At 35.2% G+C, this 14,471-nt stretch overlaps 2 protein-coding genes across 6 annotated transcripts in view; both read right to left on the bottom strand.

Annotated features, from left to right (window-relative positions):
* Positions 1–151: 151 nt before the first annotated feature.
* LOC106160255 (fibrinogen-like protein 1) lies at positions 152–8,837 on the bottom strand. Its single transcript, XM_087014329.1, has 7 exons — positions 8,325–8,837; positions 7,985–8,059; positions 4,742–4,921; positions 4,179–4,261; positions 3,199–3,229; positions 2,198–2,632; positions 152–1,563 (listed from the first exon to the last, which is right to left on the bottom strand). Exons 2-7 carry the CDS (start codon positions 8,055–8,057, stop codon positions 1,400–1,402), a joined length of 966 nt encoding a protein of 321 aa, XP_086870455.1. The 5' UTR covers positions 8,058–8,059; positions 8,325–8,837; the 3' UTR covers positions 152–1,399.
* A 129-nt stretch (positions 8,838–8,966) lies between these two features.
* LOC106163591 (uncharacterized) overlaps positions 8,967–14,471 on the bottom strand; it is a 52,263-nt gene continuing 46,758 nt past the window's right edge. For all 5 annotated transcript variants that reach the window (XM_087012606.1, XM_087012610.1, XM_087012608.1 and 2 more), the window contains one exon: positions 8,967–12,834. In XM_087012606.1, coding sequence (XP_086868732.1) covers positions 12,634–12,834 — 201 coding nt within the window. In that variant the 3' untranslated portion in view covers positions 8,967–12,633. The remainder of the gene's footprint in view (positions 12,835–14,471) is intronic.

Genomic DNA, 14,471 nt, shown 5'->3' with positions numbered 1-14,471 from the left:
ATAGTCAAATGTTACGCAATTCACAAAAACTGCATTGAAAATAGAATACCGGTTTGCATTAGCACATTTACAGACAAATCTGAAACAATTCAATATATAGCACTGTTATAGTGACAATAACGACGGAGCGTTCAAAACATTTATTTACCGACTCTCTTATCATACAATTTCACAAGTTTTTATACTCAATTTCTCCGCACTAATCGGGCACTATCTTTGCGTGATAACAAGGGTATTTCCATTCTCGTGTTGTATCCCTCCATTAAACATTTCCTAATAAGGTGTTTTCTAAGAGACTTGTTGTCAATTTAAAAGACTTGAAATATCATTTGAATAACTCATCTTTTACCATATCTAACCATAGTCTGCATGTCTTTAACACGTGGCAGAGACTCTATTCCAACCAAATCAAACTACATGTAACTTTGACATGTTCTATCTTTTTTACCACGAAAACAATTTTAACATTTGATGACTCTTACAATAAATTTATTTACACTCAATAACTCCCTATCCATTTACTCGTTTTACTCCTCTTTAATTATTACTTGCAACTAGTTTAAGTGTAAGCCATTAACTTTACATCATATACCCTTTCTTCAAAAGAATTCGCCCTCCAATTCCAAATCTTCACAACATACGCTCATTTTTTAAAGCAAACAAATACTAAATGACATAAAACTTGTAAATCACCAAAACTTCGTATCTCGATGGAGTAAAAGACGCCTTGCATAAATCTATGCCTCATGCATTAATGCTCAATATATTTACAATTAGGACAATGTGCCATTATACTAAGAATAAGATCAGAACAAATTTCATTCCTTGTAATTTTAAGAATAAGTCGTTGAAATCGAGTATACGTCACTTTGCGATAATCATTCATCAATATTTCATTGTAATGCTTAACAGCAACATTTATACGTCACAGTAATAATACAGTAACTTCGACTAACCCAATAACACTCCATGCATAATATAGAGTATATTGAATAATACATTTACCAATACCTAATGGTATTTTATGCAACAGTGGCAAAGGATCGCTACTTAACCAGAAATGCTCTAAACCAACGTTTCTTTAGAGCCTGAGGCAGCACAGCCCTGAAAAGATAACTGAACCTTTAGGAGTCCATACCCATAAAGGGTGGTGGCCATAATGAGATCTCCTGGTTATACTACGAACGGTTATTACTAACAAAATAGGGGAAAAACACTGGTCATTAAAGCTGTTGTAAAGATACTGAGTTAAAATAACCATCTTTCAATAAAATGCCAATCGAAAAACCTAAGAAATCCGGCTATTGTTCACCTTCAAGTAAGATGGTGTGATACTTTTGTCACACGTCTGTAAATGTGGAGACCATAAAAATTGCCATGTAGTTTATATGTTGGTAATTTAAGTGTTTCGCCTAATCTTCATGGTACCGGCCTCGAGCCTACAGCCAATGTCGCAGTTCACTCCAGTAATAGCAGCGAACTTCATTCCGATTATGGATGGATTGCAAGACATATACCCGGTGAGGTACCAGCGAGTGCAATCTTTAAACCACCACCCGCCACCTGAAAAAGAAAAGAGGTTAATTTCAGTTCGCGCTTGTTTTTATTTATTTATTTATTTATTTTCATGTGTTTTCTGCTAAACTGGCTTTAAGTTCAACATCTGGGACGGACTGATGGTAAACTGTTGTGTTGTAAATATCTCTTGTGTTCTCCGAATAATAATTGGCACTTACAAAAGCTGAATAAACTAAACGTCCGTTCTGTCTTATTTTCTGTACGTACCCAGGGCAGTGTGGAACTTTTTTGTGGTGACTGTCTTTGTAATTTAAGTAATTTAAGTGATAAATATACGTAAATGGAGATAGATGATGTAGCTGGGAAAGGGAAAGGAGTGAGAGTTAAATCACCAATTATTTATATATTTATTATTGTTGTTTATCTATTGAGGGTAAAAGCATGGTCAGTTTTAATTTAGCCCCCCCCCCCCCCATTCTCCTCATGGGGTTAGTCACAAATAAACTATAGAAACTTAAGAGTGAAAAAAAGTAAGCTTATGTACAAAACTATCAAAACAACAATAAAAGGACATACAAATTGATAACATGCAATAACAAAAATATAAACTACAATACTGAACATGATGCAAGATATAATTCAAAAAGCAAAATCCTGGATCCACCAGTCGGTAACGTACCGAAAATTTTGGAGCAGCTCGCTGGATACCTCCGAACTGGATTATCAGTCGTTCCAAATCTCCAACCTAGAACCTCAGCCAAACGGTAATTTGTCGAAGTGTTGTAGGAGTCAACAATAATATCAGTTATGGCGTAATTCGCAGCCTCGTTGTTAATACGAAACAATCTCCACTTTACGTAGTAATAGTTGCCATTGCAGGACTTCATGTCAATCTGCATGGAGTAATCCCCTTGATTGGTCAACGCGTGGAGAGCATCGTTTCCCAGCCAAAACTGGTCATTTGGGTCACCGAATCCGTCCCTGTACGAGGCCCAGGTTCGGTTAAAATCAACCGAGTTGTCATATTTCCTCATAACAACGACCCAACCACCGTTACAGTATACGACTTTCTCACCAAATCCCGCAATATCCAAGGTGAACAGCCCATTGTCTTCTGTCGGTTTAGGAAAAAGATGTATGTAATGTTACCTTAATTAAGCACAAGCTCTGCAAATATGCATGGTGATTATATATATATATATATATATATATATATATATATATATATATATATATATATAGCAAATGGACATTTTTGAAAAATATTAAATTAAAATGAAATTTAAAGTGTGATATAACCATTTAATGATTCACTTTTGTACGAGATAATAACAAATGTCAGTACAGGAATAAATTGAATTGAACTAAAATATGAGTAGTAAAAGAACAATACAACCACATTCAATTTATATATTGGAATTGCAGTTTTGTCGAGGCCTCGGTTTCACGAAAATACTTAAGTCAGTTTCCTGGGTAGATTGACTAGGATTTACACACGAGTGCTGTAACACTGTTCCTGTAACTTAGGGCAAAATGTGCCACTGTGACCAAGTAACCTTGGCAATTAACTACTTAGCCAGGGAACGTGAACCTGACTTAAGTTTTACTTTTTTTTCTCTGAAACCGGGGACAGGGGCTTCGTACATGTATAACATCAAAGACATTGTCAGCAATACTTACCGAATGCATTGCAATCAGGAGGTGCATATATCTGTAATGAAACGAAAAACTTATTACCACATAGCATTTCTGTCGGGGAAATAAATGGTAAAATACTAGTATCACAGTACAGAAGAAACTGTTAGTACACCGGGATACAACGAAGAACATTCGAAGTAACATTTGTATTTATTCCATCGGATTATTCAAAATAAGTTCCAAATAATAAAAATAATAATAATAATAACTGTATGCACATGTGTAATGTCACTTAGACATTATAATGTTATACATATATAAAGCTAGGTTTGTCTATAGACTTGCATGCATCATAAAAACAAATATGCCTACTCGTGCAAACTACTTTTGTGCAATCCTCTGTTATTCCCGTAGTGTTATTAGTATATTTGTTTTGACACCTAGAACTAAACAGTTATCAACTGAGTAAGTATATATGTATTTCGGTGCCTCTTATAACTAGACTCTAATTAGTTATGTTGTCAATATAAATAGCTAGATGATAAAGAAGAAAAATGAATAAATAAAATAAAGCGATGGTGACAGACGTTGGCATCACAACCATGTGACCTCAAATTTAAATCTCGAAAATGTAAATTTGTGAATATGGATTTTATTCATATAAAGTATATAATAAATACTATTCCTGTAGGTTTGAGAGTATAATTGTGCCACGGTTTACTTTGATTGGGGTATACGAGAAAACATCCAAGTGCACTGCTACAGCGACAAAGACAGTGACACAAATAACAATAACAATAATAATAATGATAATAATAATAATAATAATAAATAAATAAATAAATAAATAAATAAATAAATAAATAAATAAAAAGCAAATATATAAAAATAAAGAAAGATGCAGTGTAACTGTCCACAAAGTGTTTTTGGTTGATTTTTCTCTGGGTCGGAGTTTATTAATGAATAAACGAATAAATATATAATAAATAATGAATAAATAGATAAAATCAAGTATCGCTTACCCCATAGAACTTGACATTCTCCATCTCTTGCAGCTGTATGTTTGCGTTACTGTGTTGGAAACGGGAATTAAGCTCGCAGTTACCTGTAAAAAAATCAAAATGTCATATTGTTAAAGGACTTTGTGCGATTTTTGACATACATACACATTTGTAATAAATAAATAAATAAATGAATAATTTGGTCCTATCAAGCTGGAGCGAAGAACTCACATCCAGTCTGTCTAATAAACGTGGGCAGTGAATTACCTGGCCTTTACTTGTACATGACTAAATACACTAAATAAATTTCAAATATTTTTTAATATTGTCCTACTGTGTGTGAGGATGGAAGATATTTTGGATTCTAGATATATATACTTGCAATTGTTGCGAAGCTATTTATATATACAAAAATATAAAAAGCACACATGTGGTCAGTTTATGTGGCAAAATATTAACTTTGTATGCATCTTTAAAAATGTGGGTCTTCTTTTGTTTTCGGATACCAGTTGTTTAGTAGGTACTTTGGTCAACAGTATGAAAGAGTAGGTAGCCACGAGTAGTATGGAAAATTTACACCATACCTGACTTTCCGGCGTAGAAATTGCAAGAAAGGCATCCCGGGGTGGTTTTACAGAGCGTAACACACTCCAACGGACTCCGTGCCGTGACCGTCTTCATAACGGAATGTGGGAGGTAAGAGTTCGCCGTGGACGTGAAGACTTGATTAGTAATCTGGGCATGTATCCATAGTGTCCTCAGGCCTAGAAAGTAGGGAAATGAAGCCAAGATTTAAGTTGTTCCTAAAAATTTTATTCACAAGCTTTGCTGTTTAGCTTCAAAGATGTAGATTGCATTGAAATGCTCTATTAATGTAAAAATAAAGCAATTAAAATGGAATATAAATTACTAGAACAAATGAATCTCGCAGACCGACCCTGCAGAAAAAGTCGCCATTACCAACCAAGTTAAGCAACTTATCTATTTTGTCTGGCGTTTCCGTAAATATATCAATTTATCTTTTTTTAACATACGAAATAAACATGTTCCTTAAAATTCTCACCGCCTGTTTTTAATTGTTTTTTCGTTATTATTTTTGGCAGAATATAGTATGTAGCAGCCCTATAGATCGCATGCAGCTCTAACATAATCTTGACAGTATGGAGAATATCAATAGCTCAGTGCTCTCTACCTATCTTTCTCCTTCTTTTCTTTCTTTCTTTCTGTCATTAAGCCTCCCTACCACCCCAACTCCCTTCATATCCCCTCGTTTGTTGCTTCATTCATTTTTCATCCCTCCTTCAATTCATTCATCGGAATACCAGATTTCAGACCAAGCAAGGCAAACACATTCGCGGTCTTCCTTGCAGTGGCAAAATTGGTCGAAGGTCCTTCAACAAATTTTGTAACAACTCGACGGGCCCCTGGTAAAAAAGTGCACTCGGTGATGGCTGTCATCAATCTCGATCAGCAAGCCTCATCAACCGCGCCATTGGCTGTGAAAATGTTTGCCATTTACGTACGGAAAAAAATGTATTTTCTTCCATCCAATTCCAGGGCGCGTATTTGCTTAACTCATCATCTGGGCTCCTATAACAAATGACTTCAAATCGGTTTGAATGAAAAGGTCCTTCAACTAATTTTGTAACAACTCGAAGGACCCCTGGTAAAAAGTGCACTCGGTGATGGCTGTCATCAATCTCGATCAGCAAACCTCATTAGCCGTGGAATTGTCCGTGAAAATGTTTGCCTTTTAATAACTGAAAAAAATGATGCCTTTTTTCCATACGATTCCCAGGCGCGTTTTTGCTTAACTCATCATCTGAGCTCCTATATCAAATGACACTTAATTGGTTTTAATAAAATTTCTTTTCTTTTAACTCTGACTGAATGAAGTAGATATTCAAAGAATTAATACACATTTTATCATTTGTTTCAAATGACATAAAAATCCTCAAAACGTTTCTGAAACAATTCAAAATAGAAACATCCATTTTTGTATTCCCCTTCTGTTCAATAATTCATTTACCAGAAAGTAATCTACCTAGCATTTTGCAAATGTGTACACCATTTTTCAGAGTATCGTAATGATTTTCTCATTCGAAGCAGAACAGATAAACAATAGGGTCTGACGTAAGTAATATACTGTATCTTGGTTGTCCCCTACCAGAAACATCGATTTTTTCACTAAATTTCGCTTGAAAAGTTATGTTACTTTTCTGCGCTGTCAGCGAATAGTGTACATAATTATCTACACATTGGTAGGGGACACACCTCAATGGCGGATCTAGGTTTCTTTAAAAAAAAGCACACTAATATTCCCCTAGTATTCTCCAAGGTGGGCGAGGGTCGGCTTCGTATCGGAGGCCTGTCATCCCTTTAAAAATAATAAAAAAATAGTAATAAAATAAAAATAGAAAATAAATAAAATATAGGCCCCCCAAAATAATCCTGGTATCATACCACCTGTCAACCCCATTTAGCAGACAAAAACGGTATCTTCTCTAATGATTTTTTTATTTTTTATTTTTTTGCCAAATATGTTTTTTTAAATATTCGCATCGTTGCTTGAATGGAAAGCGCCCGACCTTTAAAACATTTGTACGGCACCCAGGTTATCGACTGTGATTGCAGTTGTAAACATACATCTAAACTGTCCCTTTCCGTGTCAAGGTTTAAATAACGTTTCCATTTGATCTGAAGTCTATCATCAAAGCTTCTGGGTCTCCATAGTCGCTCCACTGTCTTGGACACAACTGGGAACTTGTACCATTTGATTACGGTCGCAAATATATCCAAACCCATCACCAAAGCATGGTAACGGAAAGTCACGAGTAGTCTAGAGTTGAGTTCCAATTCTGAATGACGCATGTCAGTTCGTACATTTTGTTTCTTAACCCTCTCTCTTGGGCCCCTGCTTATCAAGTCTGTTCATATGGCCATACACTATCCGGGGCAACTCCACAGTCGACATTTGAAATGTCAAAGACTATTCAAAACGAAAACCGCCAAATAACTCAATAAATAAATACCTTGCGGCTACTTTCATGGTGTCGCTGGATTTTAAAAAATGGAAAAACCTTTTTCTTACGTTTTTTGGTTGGTTGGTTATTTTTTTTACTTGCTTCAGTTTTTTTTATGTAATATTTTAGCAATAAATTAAATCCTCAATTTAGTTTTATCTATTACTAGGATAACAATATGGTGACAGGACAGAGCCAATTGGTTTAGAGCAAACGTGGCAAAACTGCACTCTCGTAGAAAGCAATTTGCAAAACTTTCGTTACTAGGCATTGTGAAAAAATATACTTGAAAATGAGGACAAAATCTCGTGATACCCCTTTAGCGCGGTCTAATTTTTCTTAGTATTTATGTCGTCCGAATATTATCCAAGAGGTTTTTTTTATTTCAAACTTTCGTTACCAAAATAGGCCTAATCTTCGTTACTTCGTCCCTATACTAACAAGGTATGAGTATTAAAATTTTCAATGATTTATATTAAAATCCCATATTTATAACTCTCTTTCATCATTTAGAAAAGAGAAAAATCGCGACCATATATTTAACTTTATTTTTCACTTTTTCTGTTTTCTTCAAATGAATCTATATAATGAGGATGAGTGATTTTTACTTGTTTGCTCTTGTTTCCAACGTACGCGTATAAACAAGAGCTTTTCTACATTCTGCTGTACACAAGGAGGATGCATGTAAGTCTGGTTATCTGATTGCATTCCGCGAGATTCCCCGTAGGATCGAGCGCATTAGCTAGGCTGTCAAAATACAATGTGAACGGTCCCTACTACAAATATACAGTTTCTGCTACTTACATGTTTGGTGAAATGTCAGCCCTACAGCCAGAATCAGTAGTGTTCTCCGCTGAAGACATCCTCTTAGTGCCATTTCTACAAACAAAACATGCATCTTTTTAATATAAAAAATACGGTACCCAAGATAAGTGACCATTTTTTTCATTCTGTTACATAAGTTTGGAATATTTCAACGTTTTCACCTTTTTATCTTTTATAACGCTATAGATATATGAGGAAAAAACATTTGATACAAAATTTGCTTTGTCCGAGAGAGAGAGAGAGAGAGAGAGAGAGGGGGGGGGGATACAGGAGTGTGTCACAGATCTATCAAGCCCCTTGTGTGTTTATGTTCACGTACCTTATTAGCCAATGACTTCTGACAAAATGCGTCTGTCTCTGTCGCTGCGAGGTGGCTTTTACCTGGTAGAATACGTGGCACACCGAACCTACATAAAAACTCTAAAGCGCCTCTTTTGCGAGCGGTGCTTTAAATATTTAACATAGTATTTGTTTTTTTCTTCTTGCTTTCTGAAAACATTACATCAATACGAAGAATGAGATCACTGGGAGTGAACACGGCTGAATAATACATCATGACGGGAAATGCAAACAGTTGACATCCAAACCCACTAATGTTTTATCGCAACAGTGACTGACTTAATCAAAATTATTAAAATTGTTGTTCCGTAACTGTTGTTTATCCTTCTGCACTATATTGGATATATGAGCTGTCTTAAAAAATCGTACTAATGGTAATTGGAATTATTCTCATAGTATCCGAAAGTTAAATAGCGCTCGGAAAATAAACTTTTCATCTGTTGTACGTGGGTCACCGTGGTTAATAAAGGAAATGGAACGGCAGAAACTTCGTTAGATTGCCAAGGGGAGCCCCCCCCCCCCCCCCCCCCTCGACGCGTGAGACACGGGAGCGTCTCTTGCTTGATATCGATGTTCTGCCATATATATATATATATACACAAAGACAAAATTCACAGGCAACTTTGTGTTATAATATTTATTTATTCCCTCTCGCCCTGCCAGAAATTCACATAGATGTGCTTACACAAGCAAAAGGGAAGGAAATAACTGGACTGTGCTTTTACACTACAACTCTACATCTACACAGCTATCCTGACCAATATATACACTATACAATCAGTTAAGTTAAATTTCCTATGTAGCGGCAACAGTTGCCGCGGATAGATTTAATTGTATATTATCCAAAATGAGTAAACAGTGGATTCTATTCGCAATTGACAGTACTCTAGGCAAGTTGTATAACTGTATTTTTTTCTTTGCACAGAGGCCTAAGCTTATCATTATATATGTAATTAGCATTTATATACTTCCTGTGGCATGGTAAAATGCCTGTGCCTGCAAACAATCTTGGGTTGCATGTTTATAATTTTGCGGTATGTCTATTCTGAATGTATTCTGTTACATATTTGGTAGCTGAAGATGATGGTTAGGCATGTAATTCCCGTCCATATAAATCCCCTTTAACAAAAAATGAGCAATGACCAAGCCCTTAACTTTGCCTGGGTTAGGTGCTATCTTGATCTTTACTGACACCTATAGTACCATGAAGATATCACCAGGCAAGTTGCCATTTGATTGGCCAATATTGCTTTGGCAAGGTATGTGAATATCCACAAATAACTACAGGAGTTTGAATTCAAACAGTATAATTATCGTATGATGTGCCATGTTCTTAATAAAACAAAAAATTATAACTAGCACATTATACACAAGCATCTTTCTAGTTTACACTTTTCTACATAACCAAGTTAGAATTTCAATGAAGGCCTTGCCATAATCAGCTACTTAACCCTGCTTTTGCCACTTTTTTTTCTAAATTTTGGCCTTAAAAGTAATAAAATTTCACAAAGATACATACCATATATATATAAGGCACACGCTTTTACTGTAGGATTACACAGACAAGTATCTGACGAACTGTCACACAAGTGTTGGTCACAATCTCACTTGCATCACAAATTGGATGGATTTTAAAATATCGTCTTGGGCGCTCTACGTTTTAAAAATCTGTACCACAGCACCATCTGATATGACTTCTGTTCACTTTTGTAAATATCATTTCTGAAGTTAAAAAAATCTATACTAAAATATAGATTTTGTCAGAAGAATAAGTTATCATTATATAAAAACTGCAAACAATTGCTCTTTGTTGCACTTTACATCAAAATGGACTGTTAAAAAGTACGATCAAGCAATGATATGATTTAAAATTTGGGATATGTTAAAAACCAGTGGGAACATCAACTATCAAGAATATTTCTTTATGCCCAACTTCACCATGTTTTAAAACACAAATAAAATTTCTTTAAAATTTTAATTAATTGCACAGGGCAGATAAAATGTGTCACCCTGTTGTCTTTCTTCGTATATTGCAGATACTCTTTGATAACACAAAAACATTCAAGAATTTGAAAAAGAAAAAAAATACAAGAACAAAATTTTAAAACAGGTTCGAAATAATCTAAAAGAAGACTATTACATTTGAGTACAATTAAATTTGAAATTCATTTCAACATCAAATTTAAAAAAAGTAGTAGTATTGTTTAGTAAATTAATTCATAAAACACACTTTGGATGGAAAAAAGATTGGATGGATTTAGTTGGTCTTTCTTTTTTGCATCTTATTATATTCAAACAAACAAACTGTTTTTAAGTATCCCAATGTCCTTGCAAAAACAATCAAATTTGTATTAAAAAAGTTTTGCCAGTATAACATTTGGTCTTTAGATGTGCATGCATTATTATTATAATTATTATTTTTCAATATGCTCAAAATAGAAATTAGTTTTAAAGGATGTCATATTTTGCATAATAAAATGCATGTCCCACTCAATCTGGTATCTTCTTAAGTACACAAATATTGCCAAAAAGGTGATGTGTTGTTCTTCTCTTAGAACACGAAAAATGCTCCATTATGTGGACAAGAAGTGGTTAGTCCATAACAGATCTGTTATCATGGTTTTAATTTTTTAATTTCTACACATAGGCTATTATATCTGTTATAGATTCTGTTTCAACCCCCTTGAAATTCCATAGTGTTAAGTGGGCATCCCTTATAGAGGTTGGGGGAAAGATCACACCCATGTTACAGGTTTCGGATTAGGTGTAGAAATTAAAAAGTCAAAACTCTGACAATGACTTAATTTACTACACATTTTTATAGCTTGCTTCAATGAAATATTCCATTGCCTTTGAACCATCAGAGTATTTTCTTTCCCATTAAGTTTCTTTGTTGGTCAAAATAACATCTTCATGCTGCATTATTTTACTTCCAATAAAAGTGATGTTAGTTGCCTATCATAATTACATACGGCTCATCGCATCCAAATCTTAGAATATTTTTTACTATCTAGCACATATATACATTGTACAATATAAATGATGATGATTGATATGTTATAATGAGTACCAACATTACTGATATAAGCCCTTTATTATATTGGGCATGAGTTATCTTATTGAAAAATATGATTTTTTATCTTCAAAGATAGCAGACCTCTGATGTGACAAGCGGTGACCAAAATGGAGGTCAGTGACTCCAACAACGTAATTCTTTAAAACAAAAAAGTCCAATCTGTCAAGACTTATATCCTTTGTCAATGTCTGCTACAAAACATGTAATTCTTACCAGTCAGGGGGGAAATATATGGCCTATGTAGTCAATTGTGGTTCAAGAAAAAAAAAAAGGTCAAGGTCATTGGGCAATTTCTCTCCCAGAACTTTAGTCATTGCCTTTTTGTTAAATCTGATATCTGCCTGCACTATCTTAAACATAAAACTTATCTAACCATAACAATGGCTATTCAATAGCAGAGTACAAATGGCACTATCAATCGAACCAGCTCTCATGTACCTCAAGTGCAAAAAAAGTTAGTACATTAGGAGGTCAAACAAAGTAAAAAAACAAAGTAAAATGCAATGATTATTTTTTCAATCAGCCTTTTGTAAAATATTCATTGGAACAAAGTTACTATGCTCCTAAAAATGCAAATATCTGGTAATATTCCATAACTGACTTCATATCTTCAGACAAAAGATGAAGCTCCTCTTCAGCATGTCCAGATGTTGAATGTGGGTGACTCCATCAAATGAATAACAACATATTTTGTATATGCTACAGCATGATAGCCCAGTTGCAAATAGAATGGAACAAATCTGTAACATTTGTCAAGCTACATATATGACCTCGACTATCGTGAAATATACAGCTGTTGCCTTCACTGAAAGAACCTTTGTCTGCCCATTTCTTTTGAAGATATACATAAAAATGGCAATGTTAGATAAGCGAGTGACATGTTCTTAAAAGTGCACAGCATCCTCTTAGCATGTAATAAATCAATCATTCACAGGTTTCCAATTTTTGGGGGGCCCAAAGATAATTGCCCCATTCTGGTCACCAGGCGGCAGCAGCATACAAACTTGATAGCAATTATGCTCCCTAATCACTGGCAAAATAAATCCACGAAACACCATCCACTGGAGTAGTAAACTTTGCATTAAGAAAGCATTAAGCAAAATCAAAATGTGTCAAATAATCAATCCAATGCCGCTTTTTATTTCATAAAAAGACAAAAACCGAGGCTAAAACCGAGTTCCTTCTGGTTGTGACCAAAGAGCTACGCCATTTTTCATAGTTCTGTGATAAGCGTGGTTTTCTTGATCACCTTATTGTCACCAGAGTATGACACGTGCCACGGTGATAGATCAGTGGAATTAGACGGGGCCCGTGTGACTGTTACTGTGCTTGTTGTTGTCTTCGCTGTGACTGGTTTGTTGGCGCTTGTGGACACTTTCCTGGTGTTTGGGTTGCTACTGGTGAATGAGGTTTCCTGGGAAAATAGAGGAAGCATTACATGAATTTACATAAACTATGTTGTGTCGCAGGCCCAATTCCAATTTTGAAAGACTTAGTCTATGTCCAACTGGGTTTATATCTAATCGTCTTAATTGGAAATGAGCCATGGCAAATTAAGATTCTGCCTGAAAATGGATTTGTCATAGGATATGTTCATATATGATGAAAATTTTACAGTGCACAAGGGTTATTAAAATAATGAAAAAGAAATATCAAAGTAATTCAGTTTATAGCAATAATGTAAGGTGAGGTTGTAAATTTGAAATTACAATAATTTTTGTACTAAATTAGATTTTTAAATTACATATTGATCATCAACTTAAAAACTAAGAAAAGCCAGAAAAGAAGCCTTTTCTGAATTAAGATCACATATTGTGAATCGAGCTTCAGATGCGAAGTCTGCTCTTCATTTTCAAATATCCTTACGTGCCTCCTTATCGGATTATCTACAGCATTTGATTCAAGGTACTGCAGAAATCACAAGTTAAGCTTAAAGGATGGCGTCAATTACAACAATCTGTTTACAATACCAGAGGCCCTTTTATGTATGCAGGAAATTTGGATGTTAAAACATGCCTTTGCGATTGGCATAGAAACCTTGAATCAAGTGAGGCTGAATGTTTAATGCAAGTCCAATTAGCCTGCACATGTGGATATTGCAAATATAGAAGCTGGCAAATATGGGGTACAAAACTCATGGTAACACAGTAAGGATGACATGAATCAAAACATGAGTTTAGAAAATAATCCAATTAAATAAAATAAATCAAGTCATTATATCTAAGGCCCTTTTCACATCAAGCAGAACAGTTTTCTGTTTCGCACCAATTTGATTCACCCTGAGCTTCAGAGCTGATTTGACACTAACCTTTTCACTGTAGCCTATCTCCATCGTGTCAAGTAACCTCTGACGAAAATAGTTTGACCTAGTTTATATAAGCCAATCGAATCCATGTTTCAAAATTTTTCACCAAAGTTTGGTGAAAACGCTGATTGGTTGATCGTCAATCGGCAATCCTCGGCTGATTCTATAAGCTCCATACTAACAACATAGTTATTGTCGAGTGCGGAGACATCCGAGTAGTTCCGAGTGGTTCCGAGTGCATAACCGTACACAAAGAAAGCATGGAGTATATCGGAATTGAAACCAGAGCAGTATGATGCCCTGCATCATTATCTACTGAGGGATGATGTATTTTGCGTGCTGCCCACAGGTTACGGCAAGTCCCTGATATTCAGCCTTTTCTTTGATTGGTCCGGATTTGAACAAAGCGCGCTTTGACTCGTTCGCGTTCATTGGCTAGATCGTTCAATGAGTCATTGAGTGCGGGCTTTAAATTTGATTGGCGGGCGGCGGGGGCACTCGAATCTGGTCAGAGGTTACTTGACACGATGGAGATAGGCTACAGTGAAAAGGTTAGTGTCAAGTCAGCTCTGAAGCTCAGGGTGATTTGATTGGTATCAACATGTAATTATATACAACATGGGATTTTAAGGGTACCAATAAATATGAATCCATTGAACTGTTCATGTTGAGAACAGGGGGTAGGTAAGGCAAACAGCATAGTAGCCAAACTAAAGAAATACTTTAAATGGTACAATACAGAAAAC

Source organism: Lingula anatina, chromosome 5 (genome assembly GCF_051362555.1).
Source record: "Lingula anatina isolate TDL-2025a chromosome 5, LinAna3.0, whole genome shotgun sequence".
Classification (NCBI taxonomy): Eukaryota; Metazoa; Brachiopoda; class Lingulata; order Lingulida; family Lingulidae; genus Lingula; species Lingula anatina.
The sequence above is the reverse complement of the archived record's forward strand: the minus strand, read 5'-3'. Positions and strand labels throughout refer to the sequence as shown.